Genomic DNA, 13,880 nt, shown 5'->3' on the forward strand with positions numbered 1-13,880 from the left:
TTGCTAGTGTTTGGGAGTGATTTTTTGGGTCAATTGTGTTGATTGGCTTATCATGGCGTTTTCGGAACTTGGCCAAGGTGGAGATTGTTGAATTGTGGCCAAGTTGCCATCACCTTTCCTAATAAACAAACCAAAAGAAAAAAAAAGGTGAAAGACAAAATGATGAGGGAACATCATGATGAGGAGACTTCATGATGATGTTTGTAAAGTAATCATTATGTCTGTACTTTGGTTTTGTTTATTGGGTGTTTAGAATTGATGAATGTGTGCATACGTAAGCAAGAGAGAGGTAGAGTGCACAATTTTCTGTTTGAGTAGCCTATCTTTGAGATAGCAAAGTGAGCTGCAGAGAGCAGAAAAGAAGAAAAATGTGCTCTTCTTTTTGGTTAGTAATCACCCACCAAGGCAGTTGTTGTTGTAATAGCTTTGAGCTTTGTATAGAGAAGAAATTAATCATTATATTTATTTCTCTATTTGTTTCTTTGGTGTGTGAAAACTATTGGTTGTATTGGAGTTTTGGGTTGTGAGATTGCCAACACTTTGTAAACTCCTATTTGGTTGATAGTGGATTATTGGGTGAGCTCCTACTGCTCCGAGGACGTACTCCAGTTACACTGACTGTTGAGGAATTTCGTTAAAATCTTGGTGTCTTTTATATTTTGTTCTTACATTTTCATTTGATAAATTTCCTGTGGGTTAGCTTGAGTTGGTTCCAACGGGTTTGGTGCTATCCTAGCACAACATTATCTACCTTAAAGGGAATGAATATGCTAAACCTCACAATAGGCTAAGAATAATGTAGTTCAAATTCGCATTTGGCGAGAATCGAATTTAAGACCTCTCACTTACAAGTAAAATAAAATACTACTAGACCGTAGTACTAAGTGGTAACATTCTGTCTACTTAGATGTTGAAAAATATGCAAATTCTAAATAAATTTATTTATTTATTGGGTTTGTATTATTATAAATAGGTTTTTCTAGCTCCATGTGTTATATCACAAAGTTTTGGCTTTATGTATTATTTATTTCTAGTTTTTTAATTTTATAAATAAGAGTGTTTGGGATACTACCTATTCGTTTTTAAAATGCTTGAAATCGTTTATTGTGAAACAAAAATGTAAGTAAATTTTTTTTTTTAGTACAATTGTATATTCTTACACTAACAATAGATGAAGTTCAGTAAATTATTAAAAGCACTTTATTGCTTTAAAGATGTTTTTAATCATTTTAAAAATAGTTTTAAACAAACCCTACATCATCACATGAAACTGGAAGCGAATGACTTCAGAATATTTTAATAGTTGGTAAGCATTATTGGCATTTCCTGTTAGATAAGTATCAACAATCAATGATAAATTTATATATGCTAATAAATAATAAATACGAATAAATAATTTAACAGAGTATGAATAAAACGAAATAATATTAAACAGATAAATTGAAGATCGAGGCTTGCGTACCGCAATGTCTTTAAAACAGAAATTTCATCCCTACTTTATGCTTGTAGTTCTATAGACGTATATTTCACCAGAATTTAACGATCTAAGTCAAGATTCTAGCACCGGAAAACTAGATATATGTGATCTAAATGTCATGCAGATGGATGTATATATAATTGATTTATGCATGTTCGCAATAGGGATGAGTATGAAATGCGTCTGTTGGGAGACATCTTCTCAGAGGGGTGCTTTACTCTTTGGCATTCTATCATCACCTCAGACTTCATCTGCAAAGATGAGTTATTATAGCCTGAGCCCCAAGGTCCATAGTTTGATAATTAATAGAACCCTAAATATATTAATTATCAATTAATTAGCACACCCTACAGCCCAAACTTAAGGTTGAGCCCAATTTTATTCTCCATGGTCTATCAATCCAATCACTTTCTAAAAGAGACAAGGCCTTATAAAGTGAGAGAACCTTTTTGTAGTGACCAATGTGAGACAATGAAATATTTTCTCAAAATTTCCAACATTCCCTCCCTCTCCTATAAACTGGAGTAGAAAATATTCTTTGGAAAACTAAAACTCAAGAGAGAAAGGGAAGAGGTGGTCGAAGAAAAGGGGTTTGAATCATGAAACAAACGTGATTACATATCCTGTTGATTGGAAAACATTGTGATATATGTGAAAGATGAAGTGACACTTTTGTTTATCACTCTTGTTGTGAGATGTGGTCGGAACTTCAGTGTTGAGATTGAAAACTCTTAGTAGGTACTAGATTTCAGACGATCCCACCATACACAGTTTCTTTTACAGCATCTCCTAATGACAGATGTTACTGAAATTTTTAGGTCCCGTGATCTTTTATTGTCGAGAAATTACAATTATCCCGGTTAAAAAAGTTTCCATAAACTAAACAATCCGCCATACGACCCCCACGCACCGTTTCAGTCGACCTAGATTCCCTTTCTCCTTCATCATCCACCGTGATTCCCCAAACTCAAAATCCAGCCGTCCGATTTCCCCCATTCCAAAATTTCAAACACCGCGCCCAAAGCCCTTCCATTTGAAATTCGAATTCAAATCCCTAATCGACCGTTGCATACCCCCTATAAATCCCTAATTCATCTCTCCCTCTCACTCATTTCCTCACTCTAGATAACCTTTCGCCTCCTCCAAACGCCACCAACCATGGCGATCGAGAAGAAACTCCCACTCCAAACCAGCAACAACGCCAACATCGACCACCCAGCCCCGGCCGATGGCGGCGGCGGCAAAGGCAAGACGATCGAAGAAATGTACCAGAAGAAGAGCCAGCTGGAGCACATCTTGCTCCGACCAGATACCTACATTGGGTCGATCGAGAAGCACACCTCGAACCTATGGGTCTACCAAAACGGCGAGATGGTCAACCGTTCCATCACCTACGTTCCCGGACTGTACAAGATCTTCGATGAGATCCTCGTCAATGCCGCCGATAACAAACAGCGAGATCCATCAATGGACTCCGTCAAAGTCACCATTGACGTCGAGCAGAACTGCATCAGCGTCTACAACAATGGCGCTGGGGTTCCCGTCGAGATTCATCAGGAGGAGAGGGTCTACGTCCCGGAGTTGATCTTCGGACACCTCCTGACCAGCAGCAATTACGACGATACAGTGAAGAAGACCACCGGTGGACGCAACGGCTACGGCGCCAAGCTTACGAACATCTTCTCCACCGAGTTCATAATCGAGACGGCAGACGGTATGCGACTGAAGAAGTATAAGCAGGTATAAAATTGTGGATTCACTAATTTCCGTGACGTTTGATGTGTATTTTAGGGTGTTAGTGTTCTGTGGAATGTAGGAATTAGGATTCGATCTTCTATTTTAGTGTTTGGTGTGTATAGAATTATGGATTCTCAAATTTCTGTGATGCTTGATGGGTATTTTAGGGTTTCAGTGTTTGGTGGAATTGCGGAATTAGGATTTGGTCTTCTACTTGTGATTGTTCGTTTGATGTAATTTCGTTTTGTAACCTATGATTTATCGGGGATTATTGTAATTAAGTTTCTATGGGTTTGAAATGGATTTCCGAATTCCGACTGAAGCATTTGGCAGTGATATTGTGCTCACTTATTATGTCAGTTGAATAATCTGATCCTTGCTGATGTCAGGTGTTCACCAACAACATGGGGAACAAGACTACGCCAGTCATCACAAAGTGCAAAGAGAGTGAGAACTGGACCAGGGTTACGTATAAGCCCGACCTGTCGAAGTTTAATATGACCCATCTGGAAGATGATGTGGTGGCGTTGATGCAAAAGAGAGTAATTGACTTGGCTGGATGCCTTGGAAAGACAGTGAAGGTTGAGCTGAACGGAACGAGGGTCCCTGTAAAGTCATTTCTTGATTACGTTGACCTCTACTTACAATCTGCTGGAAAATCTAGAGATACTCCCCTTCTAAGGTTTTTGTTATGAATTGCACTTTTTGTCCTGATTCGTTCTTCCTCTTTTCTCTTCGTAGTGGGGGTTTGCTAACCGTATCTGCTCATTTGACAGGATGACAGAGAAAGTCAATGATAGGTGGGAGATTTGCGTGAGTCTCAGCGACGGGCAGTTTCAACAGGTTTGAACAAAACTATTTGAATCAGTGGAATTACCATGTTCTGTACACTTTAGAATTGTGAGTCTCAAGTTGTCAATTCTATTTTTACCAGGTCAGCTTTGTGAATGGAATTGCAACAATCAAGGGCGGAACTCATGTGAATTACGTAACAGATCAGATCACGAACCATGTGATGAATGTTGTAAATAAGAAGAACAAGAATGCCAACCTCAAAGCCCATAATGTGAAGAATTATCTATGGGTCTTTGTCAATGCTCTTATTGACAACCCTGCATTTGATTCCCAAACAAAGGAAACTCTCACTATTCGCCCAAATAGTTTTGGATCTAAATGTGAACTTACACCGGCCTTCTTAAGTAAAGGTATGCAACGATATTTCAAATTGTTCAACCATACAAGACCCAGACACTTAATCTTGATTCTTGTATGATGATTAATTTGCAGTTGCAAAATCTGGAATTGTGGATAGTCTTCTCTCTTGGGCAAATTTTAAACAGAACAAAGACCTGAAGAAAACTGATGGAACTAAAACAGAGAGGGTTCATAATATCAACAAGCTTGAGGATGCTAACCATGCTGGAGGAAAGAATTCTGAGAAGTGTACTTTGATATTGACAGAAGGAGACTCAGCTAAGGCTCTTGCAGTAAGTTTTTATGTTTTACAATATAGGTACAATTACATGATTTGTTTGGCTTCCTTTCTGCAATAGATTAAAAGAACTTATCCTAAACAGATGGCGGGTCTTGCTGTTGTGGGTAGAGATCATTACGGTGTTTTTCCGTTGAGAGGTAAACTGCTCAATGTAAGAGAAGCTAGTACCACTCAGGTCAGGGATAATGAGGAAATTAAGAATATCAAGAGGATTCTGGGACTGCAGCAAGATAAAGAGTATACCAGTCTTAAGTCCTTGAGATATGGCAGTCTGATGATTATGACTGATCAGGTTGAATGCCTTAAACTTCTTTTCTTTTTGTTTTATTCTCGTTTGGATTTCTCTGTGCAACCTTAAAAGTTTATCTTTTTTCTTTCTGATCATTAACAGAACCTTCATTTCTCTGTTTGTATAGGACCATGATGGTTCCCACATCAAGGGACTCCTTATCAACTTCATTCATTCCTTCTGGCCATCGCTGCTTAAAATTCCATCTTTTTTGGTTGAGTTTATAACTCCGATTGTCAAGGTTGGTTTACTTGACTTAGCTAGCTTCTTAGCAACTTCAGTATAAGTGATACGTTGTTGTTGAAAGACTACTATAACTTGTATTACTTATGTACAGGCAACACACAAAAATGGGAATACCCTTGCATTTTACTCCATGCCTGAGTATGAGGCATGGAAGGAAAGTTTGAGGGGCAATGCAAGTGGCTGGTCCATAAAATATTATAAGGTTTGTTTTCAGTTTATGTAAGTAAAGGCATACTAGGTCACTGCAATTGTACCAGGTTTCTGAAGTATATTCTTATTCTTCTACTTACACTCATGTCCATTTAGGGGTTGGGAACAAGCACGTCTAAAGAAGGAAGGGACTATTTTCAAAATCTTGATCAGCACAAGAAAGACTTTATTTGGATAGATGAGCGTGATGGGGAGGCAATTGAGCTTGCTTTCAGTAAGAAGAAAATAGAAGAGAGGAAGAGCTGGCTTCGGCAGTTTGAGGTGGGAAGTTTTAGGAATTTGTACTTGTATTTTTGAAATGATTCTAATTCCGGATCACTTTTATTGAGACGGTTGAACTTTCTGTATTTTCAGCCTGGAGTACATCTTGATCAGAAGGAGAAGCTTATTAAGTACAGTGACTTTGTTCACAAGGAACTTATACAGTTTTCCATGGCGGACCTGCAAAGGTCTATTCCGTCAATGGTTGATGGCTTGAAGCCAGGTCAAAGGAAGATTCTCTTTAGCTCCTTTAAGAGGAACTTTGTCAAGGAAGCAAAAGTTGCCCAGTTTTCTGGTTACGTGTCTGAGCATTCTGCCTACCACCATGGTGAGCAGAGTCTTGCAAGTACTATCATTGGGATGGCACAGGATTTTGTGGGGAGCAATAATATCAATCTTCTTCAACCGAATGGTCAATTTGGTACCCGTAACTTGGTGAGATTAACCATGCATGCCAAATATTTAAGAATATGTAAGCTCTTCATGTTGTGTAATTTTTTCCGACATCTTCTATTTACACTTGTATTTTGCTACTTTAGGGAGGCAAAGACCATGCAAGTGCTCGTTATATATATACTCGACTTTCTCCTATTACAAGGTTCCTTTTCTCAAAGGATGATGATAGACTTCTTGACTACTTGAATGAAGATGGGCAATCTATTGAGCCAACTTGGTATTTTGAACTTTTCCCTATAGAATGAGAACATTGCTTTTAGATAAACAAATGGTGAATGAATATTTCTGAACAATGGTTTGTGTGGTATAGGTATGTGCCAATTATTCCAACGGTGCTTGTTAATGGTAGTGAAGGAATTGGGACAGGGTGGAGCTCTTACATTCCTAATTATAACCCGAGAGACATTGTTGCAAATGTGAGGCGTTTGCTTGATGGTGATGCAATGGTGCCAATGGATCCCTGGTACAGGGGATTTACTGGAACTATTGAGAAAACTGTCAAGGAGTCTGGTGTGAGCTACACTGCCTGTGGGATCATAGACGAAGTCAATGAGACGTCACTCAGGATTTCAGAGCTGCCAATCCGTAGGTGGACTCAAGATTATAAGGAATTCCTCGAGTCTATCTCTGAAGGAAATGATAAAGCCAAGGATCCATTCATTGAGGTAAAGTCGCCTAAATTTCTTGACAGTTGCAGTATTTGATTAAAATGTGTTCCAGATGGTTTAGTTCCTAATTGAAATAATCCATGCTGCAGGGTTTCACACAGCACAGTGATCACAGTACTGTAGATATCATAGTCCACTTGCGTGAGGAGAAACTGATGGTGGCCAAGCAAGAGGGTTTGCTGAAGAAATTTAAACTGACCACCAGCATAAGCACGAGTAATATGCACCTGTTTGATCGAAAAGGCGTGATAAAGAAATTTGACACTCCAGAACAAAGTATGAGTTTTTCATCTCGTTCTTTTTCCTTTCTACTCCTGCTTGTACAATTTCTATAACCAGACTTTCTGTTTGTTGTTTTTTTCTTTCTGCAGTTCTTGAGGACTTTTTTCACTTAAGGCTTGAATTCTATGAGAAAAGAAAGGTGAGTTCCTTTGTGCCCATCAATATACAGGTGTTTATATTGTTGGCCTGACTTATGACTGTTCAGTGTTAACTGGTTTTCTATTATGCATGCAGAAAGTGCTATTGGAAAACCTTGAGTTGGAACTGTTGAAATTGGAGAACAAGGTTAGGTTTATCCTTGGTGTCGTAAATGGAGAGATCATTGTGAGCAATAGAAAGAGAGCTGATCTATTCCTTGAGCTCCAACAGAAAGGTTTCACTCCTTTTCCGAAGAAAACCAAAGCCCTAGAGCCAGAAGTTGCAGGGGCAACTGAAAATACAGAAGATACAGAAGAGAACTCTGAGGCTGCTGTTGAAAAGGGAGCACGGATTAGTGACTATGAGTATCTAATATCCATGGCAATTGGGACCTTGACCATTGAGAGGGTTCAGGCCCTATTGGCTGATAGGGATAAGGCCAATGCAGAGGTTGATGAGTTGAGGAAATCAACACCAAGGTCACTGTGGTTGAAGGATCTTGATGCTCTTGAAATGGAACTCAATGTATGTACTAAAATTTGATTCTATTTCACAAATTCTTTCTTCAATTTTCTGTCGACCTCTGTCTGATATATTATCCTTCATACCAGGAGCTGGAGAAAAGTGAGGCTTTAGCAGAGGAGGCAAAAAAGAGAGCAAGAACCCAAGTGAAAAATGTACCTGCTTCTAAGGGTACTAAACAAGCACCTAAACCACGGAAAAATGCTAAGAAGGCCAACAATGCAGAGGCTTCCAGTTCTGTGATGGAAATAGGTAACACTCGATTCGTTAAATGCTTTCTTTTAAGATAGCCCACGAATATTATTTCATCATTTCGAATTACATTACTCATAATATTATCTGCTTGCTCGTCAGAGAAAGCTCCTGAGATAGCGAAAAGGAGAGGAGGAGCAGGTCCAAAGAAAGCTCCTGCAGCCAAGAAGGTCTGCGCTGCTGTTTTTATATTTTAAGTTCCTTGTTTGAACTTTCTTAATGGAATATATCCGCAGCACACACGAAGCTGGAACTTATGTTTTTATGTTTGTTATGCAGCAAGTGAAATCCTCTGTTGTTCTGAGTGATGATGATGATGATGAAGTGCTTGAGCTGAAAGAAAGACTTGCTGCCTATAACCTTGATTCGTCTCCTGAAAATTCCGCAGGTAATGATAACCTAGTGTGTGCTGCCTACTTATACTTATCTAGAGAAATCACCCTATAACCTTTTCCACTTTTGCGTCCGAGGAAATCAGCATAACTAATGTGTTTCGTCAGTAGGTTGTGGATTGACTTAGTTTTACTGTGACAGGCAAGGATACTGAAGTGCCACAAGAACCAGTCCAGAAGAAAGAAGCTAACAAAAAGGTGGTCATGCAACTAGACAGCGACGATGATTTCGAAGAAGAAATAGCAGCTGCCCCAAAGAGGGGAGGGACAAAAGCTGCTGGAAAGCCAAAGGCGGCAGCATCAAAACCCCCAGCGGCAGCAAAGAAAAGAGGCGCAGCAGCTAACAAGCAGCAGCCTCAAACTTCATCAGGCCAGAAGCTTTTAACTGACATGTTGAAGCCTGCTGCTGAAAGTTCCAGGGCTTCACCTGAGCCAAAAGTGAGGAAGATGAGGGCATCGCCATTCAACAAGAAAAGTGGTTCTGTGATGGGCAGAGTTGGTTTGGCAGATGAGATGATTGAAAGCGATGACAAGGTGGACACTCCTTCCACTGAAGAAAGAAGTGAAGCTCCAGTTGTAGCAAGAGCTAGACCTCAGAGGGTGAATCGCAGGCAGACAAGGTATGTGTTGAGTGATTCCGAGAGTGAGCCGGCCAGTGAAGATTCCGACTTTGATGCAGTTGATGACATTGACGATGATTAGAGTAGCAGTTACTAGTAGTCTTTGCTATGGGAATTCTAGCTCATTCCCCCCCTTCTACACATTTTAAGTTGCTGCATTTGCTGCATCTTTCGGATTAAACTTTTTAACTGAGATTTGAGGATTTTATTTTCGTGCTTTAAGTTTGATCTGTGAAATACAACTCATTTTCCGAAAACTTGTTAGGGATGTTCTTGAGAACTTGTCTTGTTCAGAAAGTAAAGCAAAATTTGACTAGAAAAAAGTTGTGGTTTACGCTTTTGCTTTTCTTTTTTGTTGCTTGAATCAGCAAGTAATCTAAAGAAGTCATTTTCTCAAAACTGTTGATGACCATATAAGCGGGTGGTACACTATTCAGGTCACGTCTCTATATCCTTGTTGCGTGACTTGATGAGTGATAAACAGACAACGGTGTATAGCGTCCTCCGCATTGGTTTTGCGGATTGACTAACATCTTACGGCAATATCTTGAATTAATAACGCATACAATCAATAACACGTACATACAATGGCGTAACCAGAATTTTCAAATAATGGGGTCATAATATCAACCAAAAAACTTCATTGGGTCATTTCGTCGAACACTTAGTATGCACCTTCGAATTCCTGCCAACATATGCCGAAATTTTATGTCGACGATTACTATTACTTGTACAGGCTTGTCGATGGTGGATGTAGGATTCTGTGGAGTAATGTTGAAGACTTTCAAGGCTTTTCAACTAAAACATTTCATACAAGAAGAGAGAAAATGAAGACAAATATGATAGAAGAAAATAAAAGAAGTACGATGAGGGGATTGTAATTTAATTTGCCTTAATTGTTTGTTGCGGTCAAATATAATATACAAGCAAATATACATAGTTTTTAAAGTTATTGGGATCAAGGACAACCAATAATCTCATGCTGGCTCCGTCACTACGTACATAATTATGCATTTTTTGAGGTATTAGTACAGTGACGTGCCATTTTGCTTTTAACAAAAATAAGGAATCACAATCCTGGAATATGGCCAAAAGGAAAAAAAGAAAAGGGGATCGAAATGGTTTGGTTTTGATGAGTTGAACGGGGCATTGACTCACTCCCTGTCAGTGTCCCACGCTCATTCGGCTTTTCGTTCTTTGTTTCTTGTAGGACATTGGAGCAAGCAATGGACAAAGAGCTTTATTCCAATCAACCAAACAATTTTGTTGCTTAAAAGAACGGCTTTCTGTGTTTTGTTTAGTGGCATTGCATACAAGATTAATATATTAAAATTGGAGTTGATTCGTGTTACCATTTTTTTTTTACACAATTTTTAACATATTTTTTTGAGCTCACTATGTAATATATTTTAACTATCCAAATCGTAATATTTTTAGAACATCATTCATATATCATTCTTGCAAAAAATGAGACAAATTTAAAACCATTAAAACATTTATTTGTAGTGAAAAAATTGGCGAATACAGTTCTACTAAGAAACCTAAACCCTTAATCCAACATTCATATATTTTCAGATTTGAGTGCGTTTTGATAGACATGATATTTGAAGGGAAAACCTAAAAAATAGACGGTTTAGATAATTTAAAATACATTATAGAGTGAACTGCATAAAAACATGTACAGAAAAAGTAGTGTCACCAATCCGTGTCAATTAAAATTTGGCTAAAATCGTTTTCAACTGCTACACAATAACGTTAGAAACTATTTTGCATGTTGACTATCCTCCGCCTGAACAAATGTTTTAAATGTAAAGAGATAAAGGACTATTCACTATGTCATTCAAAATTATTATATTGTTGTGGAATATATTGAAGGGAGTTTTAACGAAACACTCAGTACTATCCCCATAAATTATGTAATTTCCAACACTCCATCTGCAAGGCTCAAATCAATGAAGCAATTCCAAAATTTTCATTGCTTGAAAGAATGGCTATTGTTTTTAGGAACAAAAGAAGAAGAAAGAAATGGCTATTGTTTCAATTTTACGTAGATCCATATATATATATATATGAAATTGTTATTGACACTCCAAATTCTCATTCGGCACTCTAAATCTTGAACAAGTCACTTGTGGCTCTCCTCACTCGAGTTCGAAGCTCTCCCACCTTCTCTATTTCCCCTCATGACCTCACCTAACCATCTAAATCTTACCGTCTTCTTTTTATTATTAGCCAAAATAAAAGTTTAATTTTGGAAAAAATGCACTTGTACTTCAATTAATAAAGAGGAGAAAAACTTTAATATGATAGTTGTGACAGCCCGTCCCGGACGTATATATTAATTATCCTCAAGAGCGTGGGAATTTCTATTATACCCTTGTTATTATTGAGTTGTGTGTGTGTGTATTAACTAAGGTTTTGGACCAATAGGTTCTATCCCTTATTATTTGGACCTAATTAGAACTAAAGACTTAAGGTTTTGGTTGGTTAACTGCAAACTGGACCACACACACATACCCTCCCCTTATTCCGTTGACTCTCTCTCCTCCCTCTCGCATTTTCTTCCATGTCTGTACAATTGTATGGACAAACCTTGAACCCTCCATTTCACGCACAAATCGAGCTCGTGGTTAGCATCATCATCTTCATCTCATCGTCACGCCCTCATCTATACCATATTTAGAACGTGAAGACCTCATTTTCTTAAGAACCCGAGAACCTAGTTTTGGGTCACTGTTTATGCACTCGTGTTATCGAAGATTTTTAGCTATAGTGAGCTTTAGGACATCTTTACGAAGCTCGGAGAAGAAAAACGAAGTGAATTGGACGTCAGGAAGTCGAGTTTGGCGAGTTTCAAGTTTGGCTGGATTATTGAGGTCCCTCCGGCGAAATCCCATGGATTTCAAGGCTTGAAAGTGGTAAGGTTTTGTTCCTCTCGTCCTAAGCTTCATTTTGGTACAAATTTCATGAAATTTGGTTGAGAAATGAGCGGGAAATGAAGAATTTGAAGTTTTTCAGTTTTCCGGCGATGGTGTCGGTCACCGAGTTCGAAGGTTGAAGACGACATAATATTCTAACGGCGTCAGGTTAGTTTTAATGGAATATGCTGCTTTTTGACAGAATATTCCCTAACGCCGTTAATGATTCTGTTAGGCGTGCCAGGCACGTGGCCGCGCGTGGGGGCGTATATGGCAGTGTCCTTGCTGGCGTGTGGGGCATCGGAAAATTTTTCTAAAAATATGGGGGTGTTTCTGAGGTTGAGTAGGTCATGGTGGTATATTCAAATGCCCTATTTGAGTATTGTATGAGAAGTTATTTCATAGTTTTGTGTATGTGCTTTAAATAACGTTTATTTAGTTATTTTGCATATAGGTGAGACCTATCCTGGGGATGAGCACCATCAATTGAGGCTTGGGGGCTACGACCCTTCGACATACCATTGAGTGAGCTTTTGGTTTTCCGTATGTACCTATATAATTGAGACTTTTCCCATAAAATGAATTTGAATGATTATACGTTTTGAAATGCCATGCAAGTACTTTAGGTGTTAGTGCTTTTGGTCTTTTGGTTTGCACCCCGATGTTAGTGCTCTCGCCCAAAGTTAGGGCACGGTCTTTCACGTGATGTTCACCTCCCGCACCATATGCTCATCTTGGATCCAAGTTAGGTGTACAGGCTTGTCGTACAGACCACTTTAGGTGGTTCCGACTGGTAGATGACCTGCGATTATTCGCACAGCCTTCACGTGATCGTAGCACTAAAGCATACTTATTTTACACCTAGTCTTGTCGTACAGACCACTTCAGGTGGTTCTGACTCGTGTGCAGGATTTGATTTGATATGATTGAGATTGGTTATGAGCTATATACTCAGCCATGCAAATTCAATTAGAGGGATTTGGCTGACCGATATTTGTCATTGATATATTGAGATACTTTGGCATGATATACTTCTATGGATTTTCATCTTGAGTATGATTTTCGATACAGCTTATTATTATTATTATTATTATTATTATTTTTCTGGGAACTTATACAGGTTTTTGGGTGAGGGGTTAGAACTTTTGAGACTGAAATGATTTTGAAAAACTTTGTTTTTGCCCACTTACACTTTCTGTTTTGCGCCCCTCCAAGTTTTAAGTAGAAGTGCTTTGGTGGATCACGAGGATTTTGACGGGGGTTATGACAAAACATCACCATGTATGATCACCGTCGGGTGTTGTATTATTAGTACTTGTCCTGCTTGACTGCACTTAGGCTATTTATGCTCTGGTTGTGCATTTCACACTTAATCTTGTGCTAGCACCTTATCTTATCTAGTACTCTAGTTGATTTGGTTTTTGTTTATTCGTAATTCCTTATATCTCTATTGCTTCCGCACTGTGCACATGACTACGTCACCCTTACGTGACGGCCAGCATGCCCTGATTCAGGTCGGGGTGTGTCAATAGTTCAACTACTCTCTCAAAAGAATGAGTTTCTCCATTATCTATATTTTGTATTATTGGATTCTATGATTAATATGACTTACCGAAGGTTTTCTTGAAGAAGAGTCAATTTGTTTGATTCATACAAATGATTAAATACTCTCCAAATCGAATGATTTTTTTTTCTTCATAATGAATGTCTTGTTCATTTTGAGAAAATTAGCCTCTTACCACATACTACGTATATGACAATTGACTCTTTTTATTGTTGTTAAAATTTTATTAATTTTAGATATTATTGTTCTTTTATTAAAATGAATTTTGAGAAATAACAAATGTAATAACCTAGGTGTGGGTTCAAAAAACCAAAAATCGAAAAAAATCAGACTGAATACATGAACCGAAAACC

At 38.4% G+C, this 13,880-nt stretch overlaps 1 protein-coding gene across 2 annotated transcripts; it reads left to right on the top strand.

Moving 5' to 3' along the window:
* Window positions 1-2,577: 2,577 nt before the first annotated feature.
* Window positions 2,578-9,368, top strand: LOC126613455 (DNA topoisomerase 2-like). 2 transcript variants are annotated; one of them, XM_050281173.1, is made up of 19 exons: window positions 2,578-3,217; window positions 3,604-3,896; window positions 3,991-4,057; window positions 4,149-4,419; window positions 4,502-4,701; window positions 4,792-5,001; window positions 5,126-5,239; window positions 5,336-5,446; window positions 5,551-5,715; window positions 5,809-6,150; window positions 6,255-6,388; window positions 6,482-6,836; window positions 6,929-7,115; window positions 7,211-7,260; window positions 7,356-7,784; window positions 7,871-8,033; window positions 8,136-8,203; window positions 8,313-8,421; window positions 8,568-9,368. In XM_050281173.1, exons 1-19 carry the CDS (start codon window positions 2,636-2,638, stop codon window positions 9,125-9,127), a joined length of 4,410 nt encoding a protein of 1,469 aa, XP_050137130.1. In that variant the 5' UTR covers window positions 2,578-2,635; the 3' UTR covers window positions 9,128-9,368. The 2 variants fall into 2 exon arrangements, with proteins under 2 accessions (XP_050137130.1, XP_050137131.1); XM_050281174.1 differs by having other exon boundaries at window positions 8,136-8,198; window positions 8,311-8,421.
* Window positions 9,369-13,880: the final 4,512 nt, after the last annotated feature.

Source organism: Malus sylvestris, chromosome 2, assembly GCF_916048215.2.
Source record: "Malus sylvestris chromosome 2, drMalSylv7.2, whole genome shotgun sequence".
NCBI classification, from domain to species: Eukaryota; Viridiplantae; Streptophyta; class Magnoliopsida; order Rosales; family Rosaceae; genus Malus; species Malus sylvestris.